At 40.1% G+C, this 11,859-nt stretch overlaps 1 protein-coding gene across 1 annotated transcript; it reads left to right on the forward strand.

Moving 5' to 3' along the window:
* The first annotated feature begins 4,481 nt into the window (after positions 1-4,481).
* On the forward strand, positions 4,482-11,307 carry LOC126816480 (prisilkin-39). The gene is made up of 6 exons (XM_050543101.2): positions 4,482-4,561; positions 6,128-6,167; positions 7,165-7,395; positions 7,827-7,919; positions 9,618-10,613; positions 11,148-11,307. Exons 1-6 carry the CDS (start codon positions 4,490-4,492, stop codon positions 11,255-11,257), a joined length of 1,542 nt encoding a protein of 513 aa, XP_050399058.1. The 5' UTR covers positions 4,482-4,489; the 3' UTR covers positions 11,258-11,307.
* The last annotated feature ends 552 nt before the right edge of the window (positions 11,308-11,859 follow it).

Consider the following 11,859-nt stretch of genomic DNA (forward strand, 5'->3'; position numbering starts at 1 on the left):
AGAACGGACAGCTTTCGCTATAATAGTGTAAAATCAGATAATGTAAAAGGAATATATTGAAAGTTTCAGTCGAATTAATTCATTCTGAGCGAAGTTATGACTGAAGAATAGCATAGTCTCGATTATTATTGCTACCGTTGTTGCGATAATAAACTAAGTCTCGGTAATTCATTTTTAAAATACATTATCAATAAATGGCGATCATGTCAACTCATTCAAATCACAACCATCCGATGGTATTGCGATTTGATTATAGGCTTGAATAAATGTCTCATTAATAAACTATATGATATCTGAGGCCAAAAGAAAGATCTGCATTGGCACTATCACAGTTAACATAGAATTCGTTAACATGCACCGTCTTCATTAGCCCATTTTCATTAATCCGTGGGGGTTGGATGGCCGAATGGTTAGCGCATATGCGTTGCATCATTAGGTCTGTCATTGAGTCAACTGGCGTGGTTTCGATTCTGCGGTTGTACGTGACAAGAAGTAGGGTCGACTGTCCATCCTCGTGGGTTTTTCCCGGGTCTTTCGGTTTCCTCCCACCGCTAAAGACCCCTACGCGCAAGCGAGTTATTGAAATAAAATTGAACCATATCTTAGTCCCGAAATGACATAGTTTGTGTCGAATGGACGTTAATCCCCCCCTCTCTCTCTCTCTCTCCCTCTTTCTCTCTCTCTCCCCTCTCCCCTCTCTCTCTCTCTCTCGTTAATCCGCAGTTAGTCGAAATAAACAAATATGACGTCGACACGGGTAATCAATTCTTATACTTAAATAACTGGTCGGCAGTGAAAATAGTATACGAGCACACACTATGTCAGCATGCCATTGGCAGTAATTTAGTCCAACAATATGGATTGAGGTCGCTGTCTCCTAGTCCACACTTGGATGCTTTTGTTGTTATACTACTATGCTGCTAGGCTTATTGTTCACCTGGCGGAGCAAAGTCACCCCACTACCTTCCTTCGTTTATCTTCATCATATTATCTTTTACTTCTATAACCCAGGTCTAAGTCTTTACTACACTTAATGGTGCTTGTCGTGTATAAGACTGGCTATATAAAATATACTTTTTCAAAAACATCAGATATCACGTCTCGTTAGCTAGCAAATAGTAACTGTGTATTTGATGCTTAAATCGTATGGTATTGAAGTAGGGAGAATCCTAATTTTCAAATGGCTCAAAATGTTGCAAACTCGTCGTTTCTGATTCTATACTGCATGTATGTATTTGTTGGAAGAGAAATGTAAGTGAAACATTGAATATATGAAATAAATATAAATTTCTCACCGTATTACAATATATTTTGATACTATTAATAGATGTCACGTGTAAGATAATGTAATATACTGTTGTAATGTTGATTCATGTACCATAAACAAACTTCAGATATTGATTAATTTTCATATGTTTTGCACAATAAAATTACCAATATTAAAGAATACGCTTGTGATATTATGTTTAAACGGGGAGTTGGGTGATCGAATGGTATTATCGTTCAAATGGAACGAAACACCGAGGTACACATTCGAGTTTATACATTGGAGTGCCTGTAAAAGAACCAACCATTGGCAGTTGGAATTTGAAATAAGAGTAGGCTGTACCGGCGCTGTCCGTCCAAAAATGCCCTCATATATCTGTCTTCATTATTAGCCCAGTCGGTGCGGAAAATTAGAACATCAAACTCCAGTTCTATTTCATTTCATGTATGTCATTGGGTCAAGTGGCGTAGTTTGGATTCCCCGCTCGTACGTGACAAGCAGTAAGGTCGCTTGTCCAAACTCGTAGGCTTGCTCCGGGTCCTCCGGTTTCATCCCACTGCCCAAGACGTAAACGTAGGCCAATTATTGAAATGAAATTCAACCATATGTTAGTCTCGAAATAAACTATTTATTGTCGAGTGCACGTTAAATCCCATATCAGATGAAACAAAAGAACTCTGACCAGCAGCCATAGTTTCAATCAGCAGAGATGAAATTTGCTATTATGAGGTCATGTATCAGGATTCGATTCTTTTCTCTACTAGTCTTAGCCCCACGTCATCGCTTGTGTGCCGCAATGCATTGTTGGCTTAACATGGGGTCAACTTCCCCATTGTTTACCTCTGGGACAAACACGTATGGTTTAACAATGCCGATAGTGAATTGTTCTGTAATGCGTTTTATATTATTTAGATCTCCTATAATTATGTTTAACCCTTGTGGGTGCACGTTGTGAGAATCACACAGCATCTGTCATGGGGTCCATAATATATATGGACCCCAGTTATAATTCAAAGTTTTTACGTACAGATATATTTGAATTAAAAGGCAGTGGTTTGGATTTTGTTTGCATTCATATTGACATCTGAAAAGAGAGAGAGAGAGAAATGGGGTTTAACGTCCACTCGACACAAACTAGGTCATTTCGGGACTAACATATGGTTTAATTTTATTTCAATAATTCGCTTGCGCGTAGGGGTCTTTAGCAGTGGGAGGAAACCGGAGGACCCGGAGAAAACCCACGAGGTTGGACAGGCGACCCTACTCCTTGTCACGTACAACCGGGGATTCGACATCTGAAAAACAACTAAATTATTATCCAAAGACATTTTAGTGACATATGGAAAAGGTTTGATAATCATCACAAAAGTGTTACTTTGTGTACTATGTGATAAAGAGGTTAAATGGCAATTCACGTTTGATACAAAAACCATTGAATATTTGGAATTCATCATTTAATTTTTGGTATTTGTAACATATGCAGATGCTGAAAGAGAGAATACTCTCTCATACGCAATATGCTATCAGGCAGCAAACAAATTAACTGTGAGTTATCAGTTAAGGGTCCGATTGGACCCCATGTTCCCTTCAAGCGTTGGGCATGATTTTCATGTAACAACTCTGCATGTGGGAAGCATATGAATACCGATCTATTTGCTACATGTAAAAATGTATAGGAGACAAAGTCACTAAATTTCAGAAAGCAGTACCAGTAGTTATTACACAACACTATAAAACATGTGCATGGGGACCACGGAGACCCCACGTGCACCGACCTGGGTTAACTACCAGTACCATTCCAAAACCAATAAAAACAAATTCTGTAATTCTTTTTCGAATCTGAGTGTTTATCTAGCTATACTAATATTTGTGACTGTCGTTTGTCTGTCTGTCTGTCTGTCTGTTCGAGGTTGGCGGCTACACTAGGTCTGCCCTCAGTCTGAAATTTGGGGTATAGGGGTAGCTCGGACCGGGGAGTAACATAGGCCAGGTGGCGTTAGTCTACCACTTCCGGTTTCGGAGTTATGACCCCCGAGCGAAGTCTGTCTGTTCGGGGTTGGCGGCTACACTAAGTCTGCCCCGAGTCTGAAATTTGGGGTATAGGGGTAGCTCGGACCGGGGAGTAACATAGGCCAGGTGGCGTTAGTCTACCACTTCCGGTTTCGGAGTTATGACCCCCGAGCGAAGTCTGTCTGTTCGGGGTTGGCGGCTACACTAGGTCTGCCCCGAGTCTGAAATTTGGGTATAGGGGTAGCTTGGACCGGGGGGTCACATAGGCCAGGTGGCGTTAGTCTACCACTTCCAGTTTCGGAGTTATGACCCCCGAGCGAAGCCGGTCTGTTCGGGGTTGGCGGCTACACTAGGTCTGCCCCGAGTTTGAAATTTGGGGTATAGGGGTAGCTCGGACCGGGGAGTAATATAGGCCAGGTGGCGTTAGTCTACCACTTCCGGTTTCGGAGTTATGACCCCCGAGCGAAGCCGGGTATCCTGCTAGTTATACATAATTTCCAGTATTCACTTACATTGTAAGGACCACCCAAGAAAGATTGGACTGAAAAGGCGATCACAATAATATAGGACCGACTATATACGGACAAGCATTAGGACTGCAACAGTCATCACAGAATCAGGCGTGACGTGGTTTCGATAAGGAGAAGGGTCTCCTGGGTTTTCTCCGGGTCCTTCGACTCCCTGCCACAGCCAAAGATCCCTACACTCACGCGAATTGCTGAAATAAATTGAATCATATGTGTCACATAAATGGTATAGTTTGTGCCGAGTGGAACTAGACCCTGTCGTTTGCCGGGTTATTCACAGTACACCATTGACAATAGGAGACCAATGAAAAAACCCAAGGAACATTCTCGCGGCGTTCATGTTAGTGAGTCATTGCCTTACTTAATTGGCTCCATATTGATCTTAAATAAGTAAAAACTGTTAGCCTACCACATTGTTTGTTTTCGCAACACAGAATTAAAAAACATTGTATAAATAAGATATACTGGACAAATAACATTATAATTTAATTATCCCTCCCAGGCAGGTGAATGTATATCTGTGTGTAGGTTTAAACATGAAATTAAACAACTTTATTAACACACCTGATAATGGCGTGCTATATTTGACATGACGCGCTTTGATCAATCCATAAGAGCTCATCCCATACACGGTATAAATAATGTCCGTCTTCTAAGACTTTAAACGAACAGTTGATCCATCAACATGTTCACCCAGATACTTCTGCTGCTGTTGGTGCTGAGTCACGTTACTGATGGTAAAAGCATTGCTGTCAAGGTAACTCATTATTTTCTAGTGCTTCTGTAGGCTTAATGTTCGTGCTTGCATGAAATATGCCAGGGAACTGCAGTCATTTCAAGCTCCCATTTTTATTTACTATCAAATCAACATGTGTAGCAATTTGGATCATTTGCTGCATAAAATGTCCATTTAAAGACAATTTGACGCTGTCTTCCACATTTCTGTAATAATAGACCGAGCACTGTGAGTGTAACGCGGAGGGCTGTAGTTTAATCTCCGGCCCATATGTTGTCATCCTACTAATTATGTGTTACTAGCAGGATACCCGGCTTCGCTCGGGGGTCATAACTCCGAAACCGGAAGTGGTAGGCTAACGCCACCTGGCCTATGTTACTCCCCGGTCCGAGCTACCCCTATACCCCAAATTTCAGACTCGGAGCAGACCTAGTGTAGCCGCCAACCCCGAACAGACAGACAGACAGACAAACGACAGTCACAAATATATATATATAGAGAAGATAGATATCGCACACTACCGGACTTTCAAGTTGTAAACCGGAATTTCCCTTGTTCATCACATTCATGGTATATAGACCCCTCCAAAATTCGTAATCTGCATAAAATGAGAATGGAGTACATATACTTCAGGGGGTGGGGTGGAGTTTAAAGAGACTTTCCCGCGTATACACTGTGTGGTTTGATGATCTATTTGGACTAAAATATAATTCAGACTAATTAATCTATTAAAAATTTGCTCCAAATTCCTCTCAAAACTTTATTTTCGTGGGGAGATACCACACGCAATAAATAAACTATTGTTAGAAGCCATGTCTGTCAGTTCAATTCATTGTGGGAGGGTTCATCTTTCAGAATGTACTTTTCATTACTTACTGTCCATCTATCATACATATTGAGGCCTAAGTAAATTCTTAATCATTTTCTGACAACTTCTTTTTCCGCCGTTTAATTGCAGAGTCTTTTATACGTTGACACCCCTCAGTGTTCCCATAACCGCCTAACCATTTGATCAAGAAATAACAACCGGTACCTCAGTCAAGCTAACACACAATAATCTGACAGGCAACAGTTGGGTTGTCAGTTAGTAGTGCCCAGTGCTTGCCCCATGGGTGTTTTTCGGGTAATCCTGTATTTTTCGTGTAAGATTGGGTGTCTATACTTTCCAAATATACCACATTTGCTATACTTTTATTGGAAATAACCACTTGATAATTACTTTTGGGGCAATGTATCTTTAATCACAACCACATTAATTAATGTTGGGGTCTCGGAAAGCTTTCCAGCATCCGAAATCGATTTTTGTCGCAAAATATTTAAGAACGGGTTGGTTGCTTCGGAATAATTTGGGCTGCATAATAGGCACAAGAGGGAACCAACTTAAGGGCAACTTCCAAATCCCGCAGGCTACTAACTTACTATTTAATGCTAAATATTTTTTAAAATATTATTGTTTCCCCTTCCTCTATGGTGTGGAGTTCAGAACTAAATCGGGAGGGACGATTCGGATTGTATTCTTGGCTCCATGGTCACGACCGACTGTAAATCAACCATGAACAATGGTAACTGAATCAAATCTACTTTCAGGATAGTGATAAACCAGTTTCACAAAGATTGAAACGGAGTGGTAGGTTCAATTACCATATTATATATTTCAAAGGAACTATTTCGTTATTAGAAACAATAGGCTTATGTCTTTCGATAGCCGAATCACGTCGGTTTACTGGTCCGACCATACTACAAACGTTTTGGTTGTACGTCAGAGGCGGTGGAACCATTACTGCGTATCGCAAAGCACACATACTTAGGAACTTCAAAACGTCAGTCCACAAAGTAAATTGATAAAATAAAATCGTCTATTCAAGAGACATTCTGCGCTTAACTATACCTCGAGAATAGATCTCTGCCCTAAATGGTCGCCATATTCAAAAATTAGTATACTTTTTTGTAATGCGGCTCTACTCCGTTTTAGTTTTTTCGGTTAAAATAGTCGATTTAGGACTTTAATGTTGGTCAACTAACTTAGCGTCGGTTCTCAAGCGGAGCTAACTGTAGTCAGACAACCTAGGTTTAGTATGTTGAGCAGAGCGACGTCGTTTACTCATATGTGTTTTACACATATTTTCAGTTACATTTACCTATTGCAAGACCCACGCAGTTTTTAAAGTTTAAAAAAATAAGAAAGACAGGTGTCTCGCGTTAGTCCTCTTGTCTCAGTCCTGAAATATATAAACTCCACCACAACTTTGGCTTCAGGTTTGAATTGTATCATACTTAACTTACGCTGTTTGTCTACAGTTAGCTCCACTTGAAAAAAACATACACTAAGCTAATTGACAGACATTTTAATTCTTAAATCTAAGATTTTAGTCGAAATCACTGTGTATACTTCAGGCATTTTGAGAAGTATTTATTCCACTTCCATTTAATAAAATTAAAGCGACGTTTTTAGCCGTTGTGTGTATCGAAGATGTGAAACGGAGTAAAGCAGCATTACACAATAGCATTCTATTTGTGTGATACTGCTGCCACTCGGCAGGGATCTGTTCTCGAAGTAGACTGTTCTCGGTGTGCAGAATGAAATTGTAGTTGATATTACTAAAAAGGAAATTGATTAATTTCAGTTTGTACATCCGCTAGATCAAATGGTGGAACCACTGAGATAGAATACCCAGCTATTTGGAGAACTCAATATGGGAACGGCGATAACTGTTTGTGGTCAGTATGTACGGGTACACAAACAGCTAATGTTATTTTCAAACAAATGGATATTGAAGCCCAATCGACATGTAACTATGATTCGTTATCAGTACAAGGTACTAAATACTGTGGAACGACCAGGAGGAATTTTAATGGTAAAGTTATTTCATATCAATTGAGTTGTTGATTACTTTTATCCACAGTGTAAACAAAACCAAGGATATGGTTCTAAGGGTCGTTAATTGAATTCAGAAAATCTGAAATGAGATTCGGTTTAAAATCCTACTTTTCGGTTTCAGCAGGGCAAAGCAAGGCGGATACATACAATGCAATGTGCTATGAGGAACATTGAGCCCGGGTGCTAAGACGTACTATTATTTCGAATACCAAATGTCGAAGCTTCAATTAGGTACACGCCACCGTGCACCTGGGACCTCGCTTTTTCCTGACCGCCCAAACGACTAGATATCCACAGGGCATATTTCTCGAACCGCCTGACCATAATTTCATCGTTTTAGTCAGTAATATATTCTGCATCGTTCACATTTCGAACGATAGAGTGTTTAAATATAATTACATATTTCAGTGCCGACGACTGACGGTTGTATTACTATAAAATTCACAAGTGATAGCAGTGTTACACAGAACGGGTTTCAACTCGAAGTTAAACCTATAGAAGGTACAGTTACATTTTACTATTATAGGTATATATTTATTCCAAAAATATGCTTTCTCATATGGGTCTTTAGAAATAAAAGCAAACCGAAGTATATACCCAAAAGCATTCCTACCCCTCGCCAGTTAAAGGTCCGAGATAGATGAAATGAAATGGTGTTTAACGACCTACTGTTCTGCTCCGACGGGGATAATGAAGACGGGCATACCACATACAGTGTGCTATGGGGGGAATTCTGCCGGGGCAGCTGCACTATGGCCCACTCTTATATCGAATTCCAACTGCCAAGGGATCATTTATCTGCACGCTAATGTATGGACGGGAACTCGTTCTTTCGTCCCATCCAAACGACTAGACAACTGTCATTGTCATGCACTATGGCCGGCACCACTGGCAAGTGTAAACTACGCCGGAAAATCCCAATGAACGATGACTATAATTATAACAAACCCACTAAAATAACTAAAGTCATTGTTGTAGGCATATACTCACAATGTTCACAATTAGATGTTTGCTTGAACGTGACTTGTAAAATCGTGTTGAAACGTTTCAGATTAATTAAATCCATACCAAGTATTCTAGTATATTTTAGGTCAATAAATATTAATTACATCTCAAGTATTAAATCTTATGATTCATAGACATGGCTTTGGGTCACTCTGATAACCGAATTCTGGAAAATATTTACTACGTCACTGCATGTACCCAAAATATTATCAAGCTAACTCAATTGACGTCATAGTCCTTAAATGTATCGGCATAAAGAAATAACCAGTGATCGGGTGCCCCACCATAAATAAATATCTCCAAATATCCCGACAATTACACCACAACATTTATATATATATATATATACCAAGCCTTAAATGAGTTTCGCACATTTATAGTCATTAAATAAACGATCAGGTTGTATTTAATAAGCTATGACCACTTAACCACTAATAAATAATAGACTGGAAAATGGTTACGAGTGTCGGTCATAACATCATACCATTCTTCATCTGATTGACAGGCCGGGACAACCAAGCCTACTTTTTTACGAAACATAACAGAAAGCTCGAAAAAGAAATTGAATTTAGGAACACGCACGTTGGGCAACTCAACAATTGTTTTAAGAACCTTGTAAAAGTGACATGAAACTACTGCTAGTATCAGGTTCTTGTCCAACGCAAGTATTTCAGAGAGATTATTTGTACTAAACCAAAATATGCCGCTCCCAATGGTACAGTTAATGATAAAGCAATTTAAAAAAATAAACGAACGTAATTTCTAAAGCTCAACTGTAATAACAAAAAAACCTCTAATATTACTGCTATTCAGAATCGTCAACAATACGCCTGTAATAGTTGATAGATGTGTAGATAAAATCATAGACTCTTGTGCTGAGTGTTATCGCACCGGGTGACTAGCCATAAATCACTTCGAGACAAGCCACTGAAGCCTGCACATTCGCCGTGTGGAGTTCAACTTTGAGTAGGGGGAATTTTGGCAGCATGGGGCACCCTACCAGTGAGAGATTATCAATCTAATTGGCTTTTAAAATTTGTATAATTTGAAGAGGTATTCTAGTGAATGAAATTCAGCAATGGACGACTATGATATGCAAGTGATTATAACAGTGCTGATATTATTTCACATGTACATCGCTGAAACTGTACGTACTTTTATTTAAATATATATGGAGTTTGTTCTCTCATTCAGAATCAACAACACCGAACTATGGTGGCTACACATCCTACTACACAAGTCCATATTATCAATATAATGGTGATACAACACCCAACTACTACTACAATGGTGATACAACACCCAACTACTACTACTACAATGGTGATACAACTCCTAACTACAATGGCTACTACTACAATGGTGATACAACACCCAACTACAATGGCTACTACTACACAAGTCCACATTATCAATATAATGGTGATACAACACCCAACTACAATGGCTATTACTACACAAGTCCACATTATCAATATAATGGCTACTACTACACAAGTCCACGATATCAATATAATAGTGATACCACACCCAACTACAATAGCTACTACTACACAAGTCCACGATATCAATATAATAGTGATACCACACCCAACTATAATAGTTACTACTACACAAGTCCACGATATCAATATAATAGTGATACCACACCCAACTACAATAGCTACTACTACTACACAAGTCCACGATATCAATATAATAGCGATACCACACCCAACTACAATAGCTACTACTACACAAGTCCACGATATCAATATAATAGCGATACCACACCCAACTACAATAGCTACTACTACACAAGTCCACGATATCAATATAATAGTGATACCACACCCAACTACAATAGCTACTACTACTACACAAGTCCACGATATCAATATAATAGCGATACCACACCCAACTACAATAGCTACTACTACACAAGTCCACGATATCAATATAATAGCGGTACCACACCCAACTACAATGGCTACTACTACACAAGCTCATCTTATCCATACAATATGTATTACTCAACCTCGAACTACAACCCCGATTACACAACCCAGAACTACAACACCGGTACTGATTCTTATAACTGGTATAATTATGCTACCTCGAACTACAACCCCGATTACACAACCCAGAACTACAACACCGGTACTGATTCTTATAACTGGTATAATTATGCCACTACTCCAAGACCACAATGTGAGTATTGCATGTATAACACGGGATCGAACACGGGACCTCGAGGTTAGCGAGCCAACGCGTTACTCACTGAGCCACTGTGGCTCTCATCTTCGTATAGTTTTGAATAAAAATGAATGGAGAAACAACTTACTAGATGAAACCAATGACGTATACGTGATTTAGAAACAATTTAACCATGCTTATAGACCATCGCAATAAACCTCAGCATTGGTTGCTACAAAATGTCCGAAAAGGTTCCCTTGGACTCTTCGGCGCGGTTTCCCCTTTTTAGTGATTCATGACGAAGGGCCCGATGAAGGAACTGTGACTAATCGCGCTTCAATGGAACGAATAACCAAAGTTCTGGTTACACATCGGATGTACCTGAAAGAATTAGGCAGGCGACCACACTCCTTGTCACGTACAAGCAGAGAATCGACACCACGCCACGTGACTCGATAACAGGCGTTATGATGCCACGCGCACTCGATAGCCATTCGGCCATCCAACCCACCTTTCACGATTTAAAAGAACGCTCGTTTATTCTTTCAGCTCAACAAGGAAATGATACTTTGATAGAAGGGGAGTTGGTAGATATCAGAAGTGAAGCAGTAGAGGTTGTCGATAAAGTTGATGATGCTTTAAGAAATGTTCAGGGTTAGATGTTCCCGGCCTTCCTGGACGAAACGAAATAAAATGTATCCAAATTGAAGTATACTATTGTCCAATCTGTCACATAGCTGTACAAGCCCGATCATCTGGTGGGGGTGGGGGTAGAGTGGCACGAAAACTGTTCCATCGCGGCCGGCGAAGCACGAGTTGGGTACAGCAGCCAATTAAAGGCTTTGTTAGGTGGATTCGGAACCAAGATTCCACTCTGCGCACACTTGAATTCTAGGTGATTGCGAGAGACGGAGGGGGGGGGGGGACGGCGGTTATGAAATTTCGGAAATGAAATGACCGCTCAGATTCGTCGAAGCCGCGGCAGGCGGGAGTTAATGTGGTGATATCTATCACAGGACTTGTTTGAAAACAAGACGGTCGAAAACGCGTGTGCTCGTGAATGGCCCAATATTGCCCACATGTAATCAAATCAACAAATCAAAAGATCAGACTGATGCCGCTGCATTTACATGAAATTAGAAATGTCACTGATGGAACAAATGATGATACCCGAAAAACAAATGCCGTGCTTAGAGCTTGGTGACTTTTCTATGCAGTATCGGTAGACCCTGTTTATTACAATGCAGAGTGTCGTCAGATC

Source organism: Patella vulgata, chromosome 1, assembly GCF_932274485.2.
Source record: "Patella vulgata chromosome 1, xgPatVulg1.2, whole genome shotgun sequence".
In the NCBI taxonomy this organism is placed as follows: Eukaryota; Metazoa; Mollusca; class Gastropoda; family Patellidae; genus Patella; species Patella vulgata.